At 42.3% G+C, this 20,705-nt stretch overlaps 2 protein-coding genes across 2 annotated transcripts in view; both read right to left on the bottom strand.

Moving 5' to 3' along the window:
• Positions 1-955: 955 nt before the first annotated feature.
• LOC103524819 (proteoglycan 4) lies at positions 956-13,051 on the bottom strand. The gene is made up of 9 exons (XM_026820104.1): positions 12,803-13,051; positions 11,232-11,343; positions 9,512-9,644; positions 8,555-8,767; positions 7,061-7,208; positions 5,109-5,698; positions 4,069-4,258; positions 1,969-2,262; positions 956-1,536 (listed from the first exon to the last, which is right to left on the bottom strand). The coding sequence occupies exons 1-9, from the start codon at positions 12,995-12,997 to the stop codon at positions 1,390-1,392; spliced, it is 2,022 nt and encodes a 673-aa protein (XP_026675905.1). The 5' UTR covers positions 12,998-13,051; the 3' UTR covers positions 956-1,389.
• Positions 13,052-13,163: 112 nt separating this feature from the next.
• The window catches only part of LOC103524818 (ADP-ribosylation factor GTPase-activating protein 2-like), a 47,395-nt gene continuing 39,853 nt past the window's right edge, over positions 13,164-20,705 (bottom strand). Inside the window, exons 9-13 of the mRNA XM_017449753.2 lie at positions 15,516-15,568; positions 15,069-15,148; positions 14,694-14,775; positions 13,568-13,647; positions 13,164-13,309 (exon numbers count right to left, since the gene is read on the bottom strand). Of these exons, the coding sequence (XP_017305242.2) occupies positions 13,164-13,309; positions 13,568-13,647; positions 14,694-14,775; positions 15,069-15,148; positions 15,516-15,568 (441 nt within the window). The remainder of the gene's footprint in view (positions 13,310-13,567; positions 13,648-14,693; positions 14,776-15,068; positions 15,149-15,515; positions 15,569-20,705) is intronic.

The raw sequence follows: 20,705 nt of genomic DNA, 5'->3' as shown, positions 1-20,705 counted from the left end.
TTGCTGTGGGGGAAAGGACGAGGTAGGGGTAAAGGTTAGCTAATACAACATTAATACGAGGATCAGTCAACTATAGAGAGTCAGTCAAATTAGCCAGCCTAGTTAGGTAACTTTGATATTACTTAGGTACTTAGTCGTGGATTCGATTTCCGCCCGGAGTGGACTTAAACCTAAACGAACTCCTTACTTAAAAATCCTAAACGACCTAATCCGATGCCTTTCTCCCTCTCTCCTCGATTTGACTTCCGATGTTATAGATCCCTCTATCAAACCTCTTGAGGAAAATTGTGGTGGAAAACAACAGAAAATAAAGAAAACCATTTTGTTCGTTTTGTCTTTAAACATAAAATTAATTGTATTAAACAACTTTAGGTAGGTATATATTTGTAAATCGATAAAATTAATTTGTTACAATTTGAACATGTTACAAAATAAATAAATAATAAAGTAATCCACCAGTGTCTGTCAATATTGGGTAAAGTATAATAGGTAAACTACCTTCCTTACAATGTTGTACATTATTATCGAGGTGCCTGTACTGTATCTATTTTTTGGGGGTTTTGTAAGTGAGCTACCTTAATTTTATTCTCAAGAGAGCTTACAAAAGTACCTATGTAGGCAGCTAAGAAGAGAAGACACGTCGAACTCAATTAAGGTAAAAGGTATATGAGTATGAGTGAGTCATAAAAGTGAAAATCTTGATAAGATTCTGAATCGAACTCAGAACCCTCTGATTAGTAGGCAACACCATGAGACCATTGGTGGATTACTCGAAAACAAACTTGATCCTAAGGATCAAAGAATCTATTAGATATAAACTGGTAATTGTGTTAAGTACACTTGAGACTTTTTGATTAATAAAATAACAATTAAAATTCTTTGGCCATAGCCAAAGCCATAGGCCATAGCCAAAATACATAACACCTATGATGTGATATATTCTGATTGCCACTAACTGTATGAGTTGGATACTAGTGTATGAGTTGGAACCTACAAAATGGCATATTTCTGAGGCGTTCTCAGAATGGCTTGATTTCTCCCAACATTTTTTATGCCAGCCATTTACGTTCAGACCATCTGACGGACCGCGTCAGACAATCGTCACGTGTGTTTATAAAACAATGAATTATTCTATTGTAATGAACAAGGCATTATTCTACTGTATAGAACAAAGAATTTTCTTCTATTCTATAGAACGACAACTTCTTCTTTTTCTTCGCCTTTTCCCGTGTACCTGTACAGACGGGGTCGGCGTTTTTCGTCAGCCCCTCAATCACCATAGTTAGGAACTAGGGTGATTGCTTTGGGCTGACACTTGGTTTTGGCTTTAAATTTTACAAGTGGACGCCCTTCTTATTCCATTGTATGGATAGAGAACAATAAATAATTCTATTGTATAGAACAAGGCATGGCACAGCACAGTGGTAGACACACGGGCACTACGGTTTTGCCGGAGCTTGACTTCTCTTTGCTCTTACCACCGGCTTCATACTCGTACTTGGCTTTCCTCTTCGCCATCCATTTGCCCTTTCCATTCTGAAACAGAATAAAACAATGCTCAGTGATCAACTTGAACAGGAATATCAAACTATTAGTGGCTACTTCATAAAACTAGCTCTCAAAACGCCCCATACGTAGAACTTGCACGGCACTCTAAAGACCCAAAAAGGTTTAAAATGACAACCTAGTTACCTTGGCGGGTAGCGCGTCTGTCTTGCAAAGCGCTAGGTCGCGGGTTCGATTTCCTCCCAGGGCGGATTTTATCATAAACAGACAAAGTTCTTCTCGGAACGGCTTGGTTTCTCCTATTCTGTCTTTCTTCTCTCTTCAATTTCGGGACGAATAGACCTTAAGCAGTTACAGTTGTTCCCTCTATCAAACTTCTAAAAAAAATCCATTTCAAATCAATTCCCAAAGTTATGCTGAAAGAAACAAACAAAGTGAAAAAAAAATCCTCCAATTACTCACCTTCTCCATGCTCGACACCTGCATCTCTTCCTTCTGCTTAGGGAACAGCTCCACACCAGGCGGGTAATACACGGGCGGTCCCGCTATGCTTTCCTTCAGCTTTCCATTGGCGGGGCTCGACACCTGAATCGCGTCAGCCACAGGATTCTTCGGTTCAGGGGCAGGGGTCGGGGGTTTTGGCGGCTGAGTGGGCGTGTTTACGCGTTGCGGGGTGGGTGTTGGCTCGGGCGTAGGCTTGATGTATCGCTCGGGAGCGGACTCGTTGCCCCGGCGTGAGTAGTTTTCGGATCGTTGCTGTGGGGTGTGGGGGAAAAGACGTAAAGGTTGATTTCATGTTTCCCAAATTACAAGCAGAGAGCTCAGCTGAGGTAGAAGAATATGTTTAACTTAATGTTTTCGAAAATTTCTGTTACCTACTTTCGTGTTTTTCTTCGATACCTAGGTATTTCTGTTCATTCAAGTGAAATACGAAAAGTTCTTTCAGTTTCCTCTCTACCAATCTACTTTCTGCTCTCCCAAAATTTCTCTCTCCCAAAATTTACTTAATTCTCTTCTTTTCCTGGTAAACAGGAGGGCGTGGGTTCAATCCCAGCCGAGGTATGGAATTTTATCCTCAATATAATTTGAGAATTTGACCACAATAATAGTAGTAGCCTACTGCTGGAGTAAAGGGACTTTTCAGTCCTATGCGAGCAGTATAAACGTGCTTAACCCATATTAGTCCGTGTGACCATATGGTAACGCAAAAAGTAGGTAGGTACCTCCATCGTGGGGATTTTTAATTTGGACTCCAATTTTTCAGACTGCTGGGGCCAAGATGATGACCAAATTTCCTGGCAGTTCTTCAGTGAATTTAATCAAACATGTCGTACAGAGTGTGCGAACAGGTAATCCATATTCATTTAAGTAGTGTTTGTTTTATTTATCCTGCTGGTGAGCAGGGCAAATGTAGGTAAGAGAGTTGAGGAGATGATAGTAGATGGAATTAGGGGACGGGGCAGACCGAAGAAGATCTGAAAAAAAAAAACAAAAAAAAAACAAACTGCGTAATTCAAGATATGCGAGAAAAGAACTTAACGGGGGATGAAGTGCACACTGCACAACAGGGCTGACTGGAAGAGGCTGGCGAAAAACGCCGACCCAACTTGAGTGGGAAAGGTGTAGAAGAAGATGAGGAAGAAGATCCTGCTGGGATAGGACTGAAAAGTCCCTTTGCTAAAAAGAATAATATCATAATATGCCTTGTTTATCCTGCAATGGACTACTGGTTCAAGGGACTGTGGAAGTCCCAAAAATATACTTACATACATATCCATAATCGTTCCACCTTAAGATATGGGTCAATGCACAAAGCCTCTCCACCAAATTCTGTCGTATTTTTTATTATTTTCAATTTCCTTCCGTTTTCCTTGTTTTTCCAAAATATGATTGTGTTAAACTCATTTTCTATACCTTTCGATAGTTTTTTTCTTCTGCAAATGGCCTTGTTGTTAAATTGCCTTTTCCGGGATTTAAATGATATACAGGTCAATTCAAACCGCTGAGTTACGGACGTAAAGAGAATCTGAAGCGATATGGAGCTCCGAAACCTCCTCCTTATCCCATTGGAAACTTTAACACACCCACTGCCATCTATTTCGGGTGTTGCAACGACTTCTTGTCCAGTGGCAAGGTAAGTAAAAGCTCAGATAAGTTGTATTTTACTGTCGGAAACGGACGATTCCGAAGGCGCGTCATCTCGGATTTTCTATGGTTTAGTACAAACGCTGAAAAAAGGGAAACGAGCTTCAGAAAAGGGGAAATTCCGGAAGGAAAATGCTACTGTAGTATGGGAATTCAGTCTGATAGACTTGGGTCTGGAACTTTTTTTCCTCCACACACGTTACGACGGTATGACAGTACAGGGAAAGCAGGAGAAAAGAGATGTTGTCTGTTTGTCAGCAACTTATTTTCACAGATATTCTCATGTAGGTACCTATCTGTCCTCCCTATGTAGGTACCTTCCTACCTATGTATTTTACCTCCTTCCCTCCCTCTCTATGTAGACTAATATGGTCGGGTTAAAACTTAAACCTCACTTCGTCCTATCAGCCTACTCACGTGATATTCGGACTCGGAAAACGAGGCCATAAGTTCGTCCACACGTTTCGGAGGCCTCTGCTCCCCCGAGTCTGGTGTGGGCGAGGCTGTAGGGAAGGGTCGGGGTAGTAGGGGCTGCTGTTCATCGACGGGGTAGTGGTGGGTGATGGTGGGTGGGTACTTTGTGCTCGTTGTACTTTCCTCTTTGTATCTGGGGAGGGATGAAATGGGGGTGAGGGAGATTATTAACAGTGGTGGTAGAACTAATCGTTCAGTAAACTTCAGAGAATATAGAGTGGGTGGGTACTTTGTGCTCGTTGTACTTTCCTCTTTGTATCTGGGGAGGGATGAAATGGGGGTGAGGGAGATTATTAACAGTGGTGGATCAGTAAACTTCAGGGAAAATAGAGCTCTTGTAGATTTACGATTGGAATGGTGAGTTTTACTCTTCTTCTAAAGACATAATAAACTACCTATACTGCAGAAGTTATTCTGAAAAGGAGTCTTCCCTATGGGAATGCAAAGGCTCAGGGTGACACAAAAAATGGCAAATTTTCTTTACAACTGTGTTGATCTAGGTATACTCTTCTTCTAAAGACATAATAAACTACCTCTACTGCAGAATTTATTCTGAAAAGGAGTCTTCCCTATGGGAATGCAAAGGCTCAGGGTGACACAAAAAAATGGCAAATTTTCTTTACAACTGTGTTGATCTAGGTATTTTGCCAAATTTCATCAAAGTCGGACAAATTGGAGGAGAGTTAGGTTGAACAAAAACCTACCTACTTCCTATTCTTCCAAATCAACTTTCTTACCTGTACTCAACAATTACTCTTCTTCTAAAGACATAATAAACTACCTCTACTGCAGAATTTATTCTGAAAAGGAGTCTTCCCTATGGGAATGCAAAGGCTCAGGATGACACAAAAAATGGCAAATTTTCTTTACAACTGTGTTGATCTAGGTATTTGCCAAATTTCATCAAAGTCGGACAAATTGGTGGAGAGTTAGGTTGAACAAAAACCTACCTACTTCCTATTCTTCCAAATCAACTTTCTTACCTGTACTCAACAATCTTCCCGCCCGGGAAATGTGTCACGGACGTCGGACTGCCCATCCCGTCATATTTCGACGTCGTGTAACTTTCCTCCACATTGGATATCGTCTCCGGCTGGTAATATTTCGAGCCACCGGGCGGGAATCGATCCCCGCGGTCCAACGTCCCTCCAGGGGGATACTTGGACCGGTCGAGGGAATTATAAGCGCTGGTCGGAGTGGGGGTGGGGGTGCCTCTGTCCCGATCTTGTGATCGCTCACGGTCCGACCCGAATTTATCTCGAGCCGATACAAATTTCTCCAGGTTCGGCTCCCCGGATCGCCAAATCGGTTCGGGCTTTGCCGGTTTCTTCGTGAACTCGACGATATCGTTCGGTTTGCCCCCGAAATCGATATCGGGATCGTAATGTTTGGCGAAGGCGATCGGGCTAGGCGAGCGGTAGGGGGGAGGTGTTTTGACGGGTGGATGACGGGTGACACCTCCAGGTGTACGGTTGGAGGTGGTGGATGTGGAGGTGTTGTAGGTACACTCGTACGAGGAGACTTTCTGATTGACACCGGTACGCGGGGGAGGGGTGGCGCTCCTTTCTCGAACCTAAGGGTGAGACAGTAATTAACTAATGAGAGAACCGGGAACTCTTAGGTCGAGTTTGACCACCGTGGATTGTCTCAGGATTGAGTTCAATCCGAGTTGGTGTTGCAACGACTTCTTGTCCAGTGGCAAGGTAAGTAAAAGCTCAGATAAGTTGTATTTCACTTTCGGAAACGGACGATTCCGAAGGCGCGTCATCTCGGATTTTCCATGGTGTAGTACAAACGCTGAAAAAAGGGAAACGAGCTTCAGAAAAGGGGAAATTCCGGAAGGAAAATGCTACTGTAGTATGGGTATTCAGTCTGATAGACTTGGGTCTGGAACTTTTTTCCTCCACACACGTTACGACGGTATGACAGTACAGGGAAAGCAGGAGAAAAGAGATGTGTGTCTGTTTGTCAGCAACTTATTTTCACAGTAAGAAACCTTCGATCAGATCAACGTCGGTTGATGTCAAAATAAGTTTTCAGATTCCCACTCTAAAAAATGTCTCCTCTCTTCGCTTCTAAAATCCGCCCCGGGCGGGAATCGAACCCGCGGCCTAGCGCTTACAAGGCAGACGCGCTACCAACTAAGCTAACTAGGCTGGCCAAAATAAGTTTTCAGCTTCCCACTCTAAAGAATGTCTCCTCTCTTCGCTTCCAGGATGCATACATTCTGAAGTCACGGCTGAAGAATGTGGTCAAATTCTACAAAGTCCCCTACAGGTTATTCAACCACGGTGATTTCTTATGGGGTATCGACAGCTACCGATTGCTATACAAGGATACCTTGGATCTCATTGACGCGTATAACCAGGAATCCAACAATGTAGATCAGCCAACTAAAGAGGACAATTAATACGAGGAGATGAGATGAGGGGGGGTGACGAACTTTGGTCGGGTTGACTTGGAGTTGTTCGTCTCCATGTTAGGAGGGGCTGGCAGATCAGCCAACTAAAGAGGACAATTAATACGAGGAGATGAGATGAGGGGGGGTGACGAACTTTGGTCGGGTTGACTTGGAGTTGTTCCTCTCCATGTAGGAGGGGTTGGCAATCCGAGTTTGACCTGGGTATTAATATTAAGTATAGGGAAATCCTTGTTTCATCTCAATCCCGAGTTAGTAAACCTCGAAATTAGCACTTTGTTAATGTGAGGTAGCTTGTCGCCGAAGGGGGGGCGAATCCTAAGAAATTAACACTTCAGCAGCTATACAATAAATTGTAACTTTAAACCCTTAACGTTACAGTTACAGTTGTATCGTTAGGGATTTAAAGTTAGGCGCGCAAACCAAGCTAGCCGGGAGGCTTGCGAACGTCAAGAGTAAGAAATTTCCCCGACTCCCGGCCTATAACACGAAATGGTTTTTTGAGGTCAAACTTACACTGGAAGTGCTTGTATAGAACTTGAGAGGTCCGGGTGAATTCACGTTTCTCCTCCCCATGGTGGGGGAGGTTGGGTTTGAGGAGGGAGGGTAGATGATTCTGTCCTGGGGTGGAGACTTGTCCCGTGCGGATCGGCCTGAAGTCGTCCTGAAACAAAATTGAAACAAGTTTAGAGATCGTAAGGAGGCCGAAATAGCCAAGATGATCGCCCACATCCAAAGCTGAGAGGTGCCGAAAGAAGAGATGGTAATAAATGGTCCCATGGTCCCTCTATCGAATGGTCAAATACTGCAAAAACAATAGAATTCAAGGAAATACCTCTTAGGGGAGAGAATGGGAGAAAGCCAGCCTGGCTAGCTTGGAGGGTAGCACGTTTGCCTTGTAAGCGCTATATCGCAGGTTCGTTTGAGGAGGGAGGGTAGATGATTCTGTCCTGGGGTGGAGACTTGTCCCGTGCGGATCGGCCTGAAGTCGTCCTGAAACAAAATTGAATCAAGTTTAGAGATCGTAAGGAGGCCAAAATTTATTTAGTTTTTATTTTTTTAGGCGTTCAAACACAATTTTATTAATGATAAAAACAAATACATTGCAATTACATGAACAAAAAAAATTGCCAAGATGATCGCCCACATCCAAAGCTGAGAGGCGCCGAAAGAAGAGATGGTAATAAATGGTCCCATGGTACCCCTATCGAATGGTCAAATACTGCAATAACAATAGAATTCAAGGAAATACCTCTTAGCCAGTCTGGTTAGCTTGGAGGGTAGCACGTTTGCCTTGTAAGCGCTATATCGCAGGTTCGATTCCCGCTTTATCCAAAACAGATACCGTTTGTCCTTGGAATTGGCTGGCTTTCTCCCATCCTGTCCTAATTCTCTCGTCGACTTCGGGGCTATGAGACCTCCGTTGTTATAGATACTAAGGATCAAAGAATCTATTAGATATAAACTGGTAATTGTGTTAAGTACACTTGAGACTTTTTGATTAATAAAATAACAATTAAAATACTTTGGCCATAGCCAAAGCCATAGGCCATAGCCAAAATACATAACACCTATGATGTAATATATTCTGATTGCCACTAACTGTCATACACTAGACGGAATCTACAAAATGGCATTTTTTTATGCCAGCCATTTACGTTCAGACCATCTGACGGACCGCGTCAGACAATCGTGACGTGTGTTTATAAAACAATGAATTATTCTATTGTAATGAACAAGGCATTATTCTACTGTATATAGAACAAAGAATTTTGTTCTATCCTATAGAACGACAACTTCTTCTTTTTCTTCGCCTTTTCCCGTGTACCTGTACAGACGGGGTCGGCGTTTTTCGTCAGTTTCTCAATCACCATAGTTAGGAACTAGGGTCACCATAGTTAGGAACTAGGGTGATTGCTTTGGGCTGACACTTGGTTTTGGCTTTAAATTTTACAAGTGGATGCCCTTCTTATTCCATTGTATAGATATACCTCTACTCACTCTACTTACTTGGACTCATAGTAGTATTCATCCTTGACCTGTCGGGCGGGGGAAGGCGATGGGTCGCGGCTGCCTCCGGTAAACACCAGCTCCTTCTTGTAATCCGAAGTTTTGACGGGAGGGGAGTCTCCTACCCGGTGAGAGCGGGTCTCTTCAAATGTTTTCTTCTCTATGCGGGACACATGGCCTCGGTTGGGGGTGCTGCTGGTGAGGGGCTCGCTTCTGAAAAAGATAATTGAACGAAGGATGTGAGTTTTAAGTTTTTACTCAAGAATCACCGAAAAAAAATTGCACTTCCTAGCTCGTAAAAAGGGTTCTGGAGGTCCTGGGTTCAACTTCCGGTAAGGTAGAAGTTTTTTGGACCCTACGTTAGATTTGGTGAGGTAGGTACATCAGCCTCGTATCACACGAGTCGTGTGATACTCTCTTCTCTCTCTCCCCCCCTCTCTCTCTCTCTCTCTCTCTCTCGTTGTTTCTAATAAAAGACCACAAATAAATAAAAATATGATGGGATAAAAAGGGCGGACAGCTACAAATTGAGGAGGGCGGAGGGAATAGAAACACAAATTTTGAGTCGAATATTCCAAATTCGAAGGGTCATATTTTCTCCTACCTAATGAGATGGGTTCCAAATGTTTCGTTTCAATATTTCTTGTGAGGAAAGAAAGAAACATACTCCAGCCTAGTTGGCTTTAAAGGTAGCGCATACAAACAAATGCCTATTAAGCACTAGGTCGCGGGTTCGATTTCCGCCTGGGGCGAACTTTATCCTCAACAGAAAAATAAGTAGGTACCTACAGCAGGGCCGTATCCAAGATTTTGTCGAGGGGGGGGGACGAGGGTCCAAACGGTGCTGTACCGAGGGAGGGGTCTGGCCCACAGTACAAGAGAATAATGAAGCTCCAAGGGGGAGGGGCAGGCCCCTAAATACCTACGACCCTGACCCACTGTAAAGTTTGAACTTACGTGAATCCATTGGACCGATGATCCACAGTGTCAATAGAGTAACCAGTGCGATGGGCATGATTCAGATCGCTCAGAAGAGAATCCAACTCATTGATGTTCTGCTTGAGGGTGACGTCACTACCTCTTGGAGCAGCTGGAAGGAAAATCGAGAAAACAAATCATTATTTATTTTTTAATAGCTTAGTCCTGCTTTTAATAGCTTAGTGCCTTGGACCCTTTTAAAGGGACTCTCAAGTCCTGTTCAACCTTTATATGTAAATACTTGTGGCTTCGAACTTCAAATGAATTGAAACATCGAGAAAACAATACCACAAAAATATACTTAGAAAAGTCGAAGTAGGAAAATACCTTATTCCTACTCTAGTTTCTGTATACATACATATTTGTACCTATCATAAGAAGTTGATATAATATTATTAAAAGTGCCGCCTACCTATGTAGGTACCAAGGTAGGTAGGTAGGTATATTCTATATTGTACCTATACTTAGTCTGTAGGTATCTGTATGATAATAACATGAATGTTATCTTAGGAGCGACCTGCCCACACACAGCTCTCGGTAGGTACACGGTTGAACGCTTGGCTGATTATTATGATTTGGTTAGGCTTCTCTCTGATTTTAATCGCCATTAATGTCACATTTACTACACCTATACGGGTGACGGACTTTCTTTCATTGTTGGCCAAAATTGTTCGAATTTCCTTCAAAAAAATACCTACCTCGGAGCTCTTACAATGTTACGCTTGAAGTTATAGGGTGAACTAGCAGTTTCGAGACACACAATACACGTATTTATTTAGGTATTTTGAAGGTCTTTAATCGACGAGAATAAGAACTGAAGAGAGTAAGAAACCCTATACGTACCTATGTTCATAGATATCTTTTTTATCAAGACTCAAAGTTCTTTTTAATATGTGTGAGGTACCTACATGGTCTTGGGTCTGAAGCTGTATCCATACATAGACGACCGGGCGTCGCGTGAACCGTCCACACTGTCTGGATAGGTGGAACTTTATCGATATGGTCGCACTTAGTTTTATTAGGTCCCCTATTATTAGCTTTGAAATTTCTGACGTGCAACTATTGCGTTCCTTGGGCTCTTCAAGTCAAATCTGAGTCGTTGTGGTGAGCGCGGAGAACTTGGAATCTGGAGGTTTTTGGTGTGAATCTATTAATCTAAGTCAAATCGGAGGCGTATTGATGGATAGTAGATATAGATACCCTCTCTTCTCCATCGGTGAACGACATATTTTGTGACGATTTTAATCGCCATTAATGTCACATTTACTACACCTATACGGGTGACGGACTTTCTTTCATTGTTGGCCAAAATTGTTTGAATTTCCGTCAAAAAAATACCTACCTCGGAGCTCTTACAATGTTACGTTTGAAGTTATAGGGTGAACTAGGAGTTTCGAGACACACAATACACGTATTTATTTAGGTGTTTTGAAGGTCTTTAATCGACGAGATTAAGAACTGAAGAGAGTAAGAAACCCTATACCTACCTATGTTCTTAGATATCTTTTTTATCAAGACTCAAAGTTCCTTTTATTATGTGTGAGGTATCTACATGGTCTTGGGTGTGAAGCTGTATCCATACATAGTCGACCGGGCGTCGCGTCGGTCGACTGAACCGTCCACACTGTCTGGACGACATAGATTCACCTCGTCGATCGACGGCCGGTCGACTATGTGTGGACAGGTGGACAGGACTTACTGTGGGTCGGAGTTTTGTTGGTGTTGTATTGGTAACTCTTCTGAACTTCCTTGTACGACTTGAGTCCGCTTTGCTCAGGGGGCAGAATGTGTTTCTGGTGTTCGACATTTTTCTGAAAAAATCAACAAAGGTCTTTGTTATTTTTAACTAGTTCCGGTGTTTTGCGCACAGAAAGAGTTTCACAACTTCGCCTTGATCGATCGTACGTGTATACCGTATACCGCAAGTTTGCGCAGGCTCGATGTGTGAAATTTGCTTCACACCTGAGATCTTATGCCAGTCATTCTCGCTCAGACCGTCGAAACGTGTGGAGCGGAAAAAGCTTCAGACCCAGGTCTCTCAGACGGTCTGGGTCTGTCAGACGGTCTGGGTCTGTCTGATGGTCTAAGGGTGAAGGGCGGGCATAAGATTATGAGACCAAGTTAGGAGATAAGTCTGCAGCCAAAGAGATTCCACTCTGGACGTCCACACTTGCTGCCATATGCCACTTATGGCGTAGTGGTCACTACGCTCGCCTTGCACGCGGGAGTTTGTTTATTTATTTTCGTCCATGGCGTAGTGGTCACTGCGCTCGCCTTGCACGCGGGAGACCCGGGTTCGATTCCCGGCGGGGTCAAGAAATTTGTATCATGCAAATGATTGACTCCGTGACTGGATGTTGCGGGGCCCACTCAGCCTCGTGAGGAAAATGAGTAGCTATGACATATAAAAAATACAAATGATTGACTCCGTGACTGGCTGTTGCGGGGCCCACTCAGCCTCGTGAGGAAAATGAGTAGCTATGACATATAAATGCAATGATTGATCCCGTGACTGGCTGTTGCGGGGCCCACTCAGCCTCGTGAGGAAAATGAGTAGCTATGACATATAAATGCGTCATGCAAATGGTTGATACCGTGACTGGCTGTTGCGGGGCCCACTCAGCCTCGTGAGGAAAATGAGTAGCTATGACATATAAATGCGCATAGTGACCGGTGCCAGCATGGTAGGTAAACATTGGATTTTAGGATTATTGAGATATTGGGAAAAATCCTACAATGCTGCAGTGAGCACCAAAGTTGTGATATAATAACACAAAGAAATTGCATTTACATTTACAAATCTGAAAAAAGGTCGATTATGAAATACGGCTTTGGTCTACTTACAAAAGATTCAAAGTTGGGTGGCAGTTTAGATTCCGATATGACAGTCGTTGAGTTAGACGGGTTAAGGTATTCGATATGGTACTCCTTGTTCGTTTCGGCGGGCTGCCCATTCTTCTCGGTTCGTGTAGGCGTAGTGGTCACTGCGCTCGCCTTGCACGCGGGAGACCCGGGTTCGATTCCCGGCGGGCTCAAGAAATTTGTATCATGCAAATGATACGTATCCGCAAATGATACAAAAAATACGCATAGCGACCGGTGCCAGCATGGTAGGGAAACATTGGATGTTAGGATTATTTAGATATTGGGAAAAATCCTACAATGCTGCAGTGAGCACCAAAGTTGTGATATAATAACACAAAGAAACTGCATTTACATTTACAAATCTGAAAAAAGGTCGATTATGAAATACGGCTTTGGTCTACTTACAAAGGATTCAAAGTTGGGTGGCAGTTTAGATTCAGACATGACAGTCGTTGAGTTAGAGGGGTTAAGGTATTCGATGTGGTACTCCTTGTTCGTTTCGGCGGGCTGCCCATTCTTCTCGGTTCGTGTGGACTTGGCGAATTCTCGGAACCCGGTCGTTATAACGTTCCCGTTGGTGTTGCTGTATCCGTTAGTCATGGTACCCAGGGAGGAGCCTGGTCTGGATACACTTCGCTGGAGATCTTCAAGGAGGGCATCTGCGAAAGTGGCGAAACAAAAGGTTAAAACATAATGAAGGAGTTCATCTGCGAAAGAAAGTGTTAAAACATGATGATTACGGACTTGTTGCGTACACTTCCTTTTGTTACACCCTGGTTCGTGTAGACTTGGCGAATTCTCGGAACCCGGTCGTTATAACGTTCCCGTTGGTGTTGCTGTATCCGTTGGTCATGGTACCCAGGGAGGAGCCTGGCCTGGATACACTTCGCTGGAGATCTTCAAGGAGGGCATCTGCAAAAGTGGCGAAGCAAAGGGTTAAACTGTTAAACACAGGCAATGTTATTTTTATTTCTTTCTTGCATTACGGACTTCCTTTTGCTACACCCTATGCATGTCTCTCCTGTTGCTTTCGCCAAAAACACAAGAACCTAAGAAGCACTAACCCTGTTCATAACCACAACCTTACACAAGATTGCGGTAAGTTTTCCTTTTCTTGTGTGTCTTTTGTCTTATTGAAGACAGTCGATCTTGTAAGAACTATCGTCTTACCGATATTTCCCCCTCCGCCTCCTCCCCCTGTGGTACTGCTGGATGATGTGGTAATGTGATGATGTCTTGTCAAAGACATTCTGAAACACAGAAAATGGAGCATACATCAGAAATAATTTTTACTAAGGTACACATCACTGCTATCTAACTCCACGGGTGTCCAGTAATGCATTCCAAGCCAGATGGGCAAAATGCACTTCTCTACAGCAACAAATACAATCGATTCTGCTCCTAACTACATATTCTTTAGTTTCTCAGTTTTAATTGGATTTGTAGCTGTACAAAAGTCCATTTTGGTCAACTGGACTGGAACGTTACTGTACGCCAGTAGCTGGACTATCTCGTGTAATCCAATCGAGTGAATATGATTATTTGATTAATAACCTTCATAGTTCATACCCAAGTATCCATTTATCTCTACATGACTATCAATTTACTCAGAGAAGTACCTACAGCCTAGTCCTATCCTGGCTAGAGCTAGAGACCATCACCCCGGTGTATAGCAGATACAAAAAGACATCTTTTCTTTATTCTGCTATCGCCATTGGGCGAAAGCTAAAGCCGCTACAACAACAACAAGAACCTTACTTAGGTAGTAATAAAGTTGTTTTCTCAATGCAAAATGAGTTTCACGAAAAATAAAATGGAAAAATGGAATTAGTGTTATAAAAAACATCATAAAAGTAATGTTAACACCGACAACACCTCAATGACCTTTTCCTTTTAGGAAATTCCAGTAAATCATATAAGGTTCCTAGGATGTATGAAACTTTTATTTAAATTAGTGTTATAAAAAACATCATAAAAGTAATGTTAACACCGACAACACCTCAATGACCTTTTCCTTTTAGGAAATTCCAGTAAATCTTATAAGGTTCCTAGGATGTATGAATCTTTTATTTAATTGAGATCCTAATTCGCTCTCAATGTCAGACAACAATTTGGTTCCAAGAAAACTCCAATGAGACCGACTGTGGTATCAAGTTCATGCTTTATGCATGATGCATGACATACTTGTACGTACCTAAGTATGACTATACCTAAGTAGGTATGTTACTAAGGCACCTAGAAGCGGTATCAACTGCAGGAGTACCCATTATAGGTACACTACAAGTCGCGTCATTACCTAGGTACCAATCCGTTGGTCATGGTACCCAGGGAGGAGCCTGGCCTGGATACACTTCGCTGGAGATCTTCAAGGAGGGCATCTGCAAAAGTGGCGAAACAAAGGGTTACCTAAAAGGTTAAACACAGGTTGCATTTAAAGGTTGCATTACGGACTTGCTGAGTAGGTACACTTCCTTTTGCTACACCCTATATGTATGTCTCTCCTGTTGCTTTCGCCAAAAACACAAGAACCTAAGAAGCACACCGAAAAGCACTACCCCTGTTCATAACCACAACCTTAGACAAGTTTGGGGTAAGTTTTCCTTTTCTTGTACATATTTCATGTCTTTTGTCTTATTGAAGACAGTCGATCTTGTAAGAACTATCGACTTACCGATATTTCCCCCTCCGCCTCCTCCCCCTGTGGTACTGCTGGATGATGTGGTAATGTGATGATGTCTTGTCAAAGACATTCTGAAACACAGAAAATGGAGCATACATCAGAAATAATTTTTACTAAGGTACACATCACTGCTATCTAACTCCACGGGTGTCCAGTAATGCATTCCAAGCCAGATGGGCAAAATGCACTTCTCTACAGCAACAAATACAATCGATTCTGCTCCTAACTACATATTCTTTAGTTTCTCAGTTTTAATTGGATTTGTAGCTGTACAGAAGTCCATTTTGGTCAACTGGACTGGAACGTTACTGTACGCCAGTAGCTGGACTGTCTCGTGTAATCCGATCGAGTGAATATGGATTATTTGATTCATAACCTTCATACCCAAGCATCCATTTATCTCTACATGACTATCAATTTACTCAGAGAAGTACCTACAGCCGGTACTGCTGGATGATGTGGTAATGTGATGATGTCTTGTCAAAGACATTCTGAAACACAGAAAATGGAGCATACATTAGAAATAATTTTAACTAGGGTACACATCACTGCTATCTAACTCCTCTAGGTACCTAACACACCTAGCTGAGAGAATTAATGATAATTTTATAAATCACTAAAAGCTAGCAGTTATGTTGACTGCACCAATTACCGATCACTGTTTTGGGAGTTGCACACTGAGCCTCGTGAAGACAGTAATTGAGCTGCTTGGACTGGTTTAATTTCCAGCGAAGCAGTAAGGGGGTTTACGCGGGTTCGACTCCCGCCCGGGACGAACTTCATCGATCAGATAAGTTTCGTTCTCGGAACGGCTGGCTTTCTCCTATCCTGTCTTCCTTCTCTCTTCGATTTCGGGAAGATAATGGGAAGATATTATCTTCCCGACCTCTTATTAAGACCTTAGCAGTTACAGTTCCCAGTTTGGAAATGTGTTATAAAAAACATCATAAAAGTAATGTTAACACCGACAACACCTCAATGACCTTTTCCTTTTAGGAAATTCCAGTAAATCATATATAAGGTTCCTAGGATGTATGAGACTTTTAATATTGAGATCTTAATTCGGTCTCAATGTCAGACAACAATTTGGTTCCAAGAAAACTCCAATGAGACCGACTTGGTATCAAGTTCATGCTTTATGCATGACATACTTGTACGTACCTAAGTATGAGTATACCTATGTAGGTATGTTACTAAGGCACCTAGAAGTGGTATCAACTGCAGGAGTACCCATTATAGGTACACTACAAGTCGCGTCATAACCTAGGTACCTTCGATTCTGCTCCTAACTACATATTCTTTAGTTTCTCAGTTTTAATTGGATTTGTAGCTGTACAGAAGTCCATTTTGGTCAACTGGACCCCTGGACTGGAACGTTACTGTACGCCAGTAGCTGGACTGTCTCGTGTAATCCGATCGAGTGAATATGGATTATTTGATTAATAACCTTCATACCGAAGTATCCATTTATCTCTACATAACTATCAATTTACTCAGAGAAGTACCTACAGCCTAGTCCTATCCAATAACATTGATCACTTTACATAGAGACCACGAGAGTGACGTCACAGCAAGACCTGGTGATGTGAATGTACCAGCTCTCAGAAATGCCAACTCTGACCATTTATGCCAGCTCGGACCATTTATGGCATCTGATGGCGAGTGAGTTGGCTTCGTCCTACTCAGTTTATCACACATGGAGGTACTACACCAGATTGGTAAGGAAATGTGGTACCCCGCGAACCTCTTCGGTTCCCGGATTCCGAGGTTTGGATTTTCCTCAGAGCTCGACTGAAGTAAGTTATTTTAACTCAAGAAAGCATTTCATTGGTGGGACTTTTTCATTTTGAAGCTTTTCATTGGTTGGTGAACTTTTTCGAGTTCTTCAACGAACAAAGTGAATTCTAAGTTTTACCTTGGCGATGCATTTGGTTTGTTTAATTGTTTCACCATAACTCTCGAACGGTTTGTCGGATTTTCATGAAATTTGTCAGAAATGTTCGACACTTTCATGGAATTTTCTTATTCAATTTTAAGTCTGGTGTGCCTTTGAGGGCCCCATAGAAATCCGTTTTAAGACACTCGTTCCAACCTATCAGATTTTGATGAAATTTGGTAAACAGGATGGATTTTAGGCGCAATTGGACTTTTGGAAGCCCCCGTGAGGACCATTTTGTTGTGTGAGCCCTACAATTCTGTGTAAAAAAGACACCCTGGTCCTTATGCTCAGGAAGAGGTCCCTATATCACAGTCTGATTGCTATTAAGAGATGTAAAAGCCTGAGTGCCACACAGCCATAGTTTGATACACAACTTGCCTTTTAGGCACGTTTCAATTTCATGTTATCAGTGCAAGTTTTGATATGCAAATATAAGTGGTCTCGATGTGCGTACATAATAAATTCACAACATACCCTAATAATATAGTAATATACCTAATTGTACTACTTAGCGAAGTGGATAAAGATGTCTTCCTACTTCCTACATGTTTCAAGAATCCAATGAAACTCCAAACAATCGCTTATGGCTGAATTTCTAGTGTGGGTATAGTTAAGTAGAGGAATCATTCAATGGGCAAATTTTAAGTAACCTGACCACACGGCCGTCAGGGGAAAGATTCTTGTTTGATAGAGGTTTAACCTAATTGTATCAGCTAAGGAGACGGGGGTTTTACCCTTCATTCAGTGGCACGCCTCCTCCTAGCACCTCCTCAAAACTTACCCAGCCCAAGTGGAGCCGGGAAAAGCCAGCGGCATGCGATTGCCCAGATGGCCACCTATCCGGACAATCACGTAATTCTGGCTTTTCCAAACCAAACTCAGACTGTTGCTAAACAACGCGCAACGCTGCTAAACTTCAGAGCGACAGATTCTTATCTTCCTATTGTAGGATTTTCCCAATATCTCAATAATCCTAAAATCCAATGTTTACCTACCATGCTGGCACTGGCATGCGCATTTATATGTCATATAGCTACTCATTTTCCTCACGAGGCTGAGTGACCACTACGCCATGGGAGCTGACTGATTCATAAGCTTTCAAATAAGTACACAATAGATCTGTTTCTGCTATAGGTACTTAGGTAACTGAGAAAAAAATCCATCTTAGTTCTGTAAGTAAAGGCTGAAAGGTGACGTTCTGTTGACATTTACGGGGAAATTCGGCCATGGTGAGAATGGATATGATGGCAGATGGCATGAGGAAACATTTGGAAAGTCCCAAGTAAAAGAAAAAGAAAGAAAGAAAGAAAGAAGAAGAAGAAGAAACAATAGGCAGGTAATGTCATAACCTCATAACAAATGAAGAAAAATGACAGCGGCGATAGCACGCTCAATACACCATTTTCCAATTATCACCGAAGTTAAGGAACATTGCGCGTGGTTAGTATCCGGATGGGTGACCATCTGGGCAATCGCGTGCTGGTTTTCCCCGATCCCACTCAGGCTGGGTGAGGTTCATGTGAGTAGTTCAAAAACTTTAAAGCCCTATATCTCAAAACAACGATTTGTCCCAAGGGCCCTTTTTCCATTCTGCTCCTCAATTTCCATTACAGGGATAGGGAGAGAGAAGATAAGGAGGAAGAGATAGATATCAATATTGATTTATTAGTGGATGAGAGAGAGAGAGAGAGAGAGAGAGAGAGAGAGAGAGAGAGAGAGAGCTGCTAATGTCAGTGGATGTGCCAAAGGAACTATATAAATTGAGGAGCAGATTGGAAAAAGGGCCTGTGGGCCCACAGGCCCTTTTTCCGTTCTCTGCGTTTTTAGCTTCCTTATACTCTTGAGAATGTGAACACCAAATTTCATGTTGCTATCTTCATCCTAGTGGTCAGGACAGCTGTTTTAGTAAAGTCATATCAGATGGTTTTTGGTAATCAAAATAAAAAAAGCTTGTTAAGTCTATACTAATCAAATGAAACTTAATGGGCTTGACAGGGCTGAAAAAAGATAGGTGAAATCCACCCCAAACCACCATCAAACAAAAGTTCAAGCGCTGCCTTTCATAGAAACAAAATGAGATTCCATAGCGAATAGCTTCCTAGTGACCTAAAAGACCCAAAGTTGTGACTTTCGTCAGAAATGAACAGCTCACCCCTAAAGGGGATTTAGCTAAAAATATTGGTGAAATCCCCCCTAACCCCCATCAAACAAAAGTTAAAAGGCTGCCTTTCGTCACATAAAAAGATTTAGCTAAAAATGGCCTGCAAACACTGTATATTAGGCAAAGCTAAGACAACTCATCTTACTCTGTGTGTTATGTCGTGGTTGCTTGTGCCCGACTCACAACTCGTGGGTCGGCCGGAAGCTACTCCCACACTTGAAGTAAGAATGTTGCCATACCGAGCTCCTAGGCTAAGCTGATGGGTCTTGCACTGTTATAATATGTATCTCATATCGTGTTCGGTGTCTTGGTCTTGTCTTATAGAAATGGCTGATAGAAAGAGTCTTTGAACGAATTGATAGATCGATACGCTATTTATCTACCTCGGTGGTGTCTTCAAGACGCTCGCCTGGTAATCAGGAGGGTGTGGGTTCCATTCCAGCCGAGGTATGGTATGGAAATTTATCGTTTTTTTTTTCTTTTTAGAGGTTTCATAGGGGTATTCGTAACTGCTAAGGTTTTATCGCCCCGAACGTGAAGAAAGAAGGAAGACAGGATAGGAGAAAGCCAGCCCTTCCGAGAACAAACCTTATCTGTTTAGGATAAAATTCATCTCGGGTGGGAATAGAACCCGCGATCCACATTGCAGGGCAGCCGCACTGCCCTCCAAACTGGCTTGCAAAATCGTTGAGTTAAAATTAGAGCTCACTTCCTGCGTTCACTAACGAAGAAGAGCTCCAGCCAATGAAAAGCTTCACTAGAAGTCCCCAGTGTTATTAATTTTCTATATTTCACCAGAAGTCCAAGTATCTATCTATCGCCCTATTTGGGACGAAAACCAAGCACATAAACATTTCCGAATTCAATTTGCATGAAACCTGTTCTTCGGGGAATTGGGTCTGTTAGGTTGTTACTCATGCAAACCCACGTGAATCTCTCTCAGCTAGGTTCTCTATTGACACCTACGAGTCTAAAAACTTCAACCAGATTTGTGACTTCCACACCAGATTTTATGAGGTATCTTTCTTCAGTTTCTAAGTTCACTTTATAAGACTGTAATCTATAGATTATGGACTGATTTTAACTTTTCAAGTGATTCAAGACACTGATATTTTTCCTTTTTGTGACTTTAAAGGGTTTTAAGAAGCAAGATTTTCTTGTAAAAATGTCATCTCCACTATTTTAGGTAAAAATGACGCATCCACTATTTTAGGTGTAAATGAGATCTCCACTATTTTATGAAAAAATGTCATCTCCACTATTTCAGGGTATAAATGTCACATCCACTAGTATGGCAAAATGTCTTCTCCACTATTTTCGGTACCTATATTGAGTAAAAATTTCTCTACACATTGTTTTCAGTAGCTAGGTATCTAGGTATTTTTTTCTCAGGAGCATGTTATATAAATTTTCTCCCCATGAGAGGGGAAAAAAACATTGACATGCAAAGCACGAAAGTTGAACGACATCAGAGGAACAAGTGGGTAGTGTTGAGTTTAAACCAATGAGACCCTATTATGGTTTAATC

Source organism: Diaphorina citri, unplaced genomic scaffold, assembly GCF_000475195.1.
Source record: "Diaphorina citri unplaced genomic scaffold, Diaci psyllid genome assembly version 1.1 scaffold122, whole genome shotgun sequence".
Taxonomy (NCBI): Eukaryota; Metazoa; Arthropoda; class Insecta; order Hemiptera; family Psyllidae; genus Diaphorina; species Diaphorina citri.
This window is presented reverse-complemented; position numbering and strand designations above follow the sequence as displayed.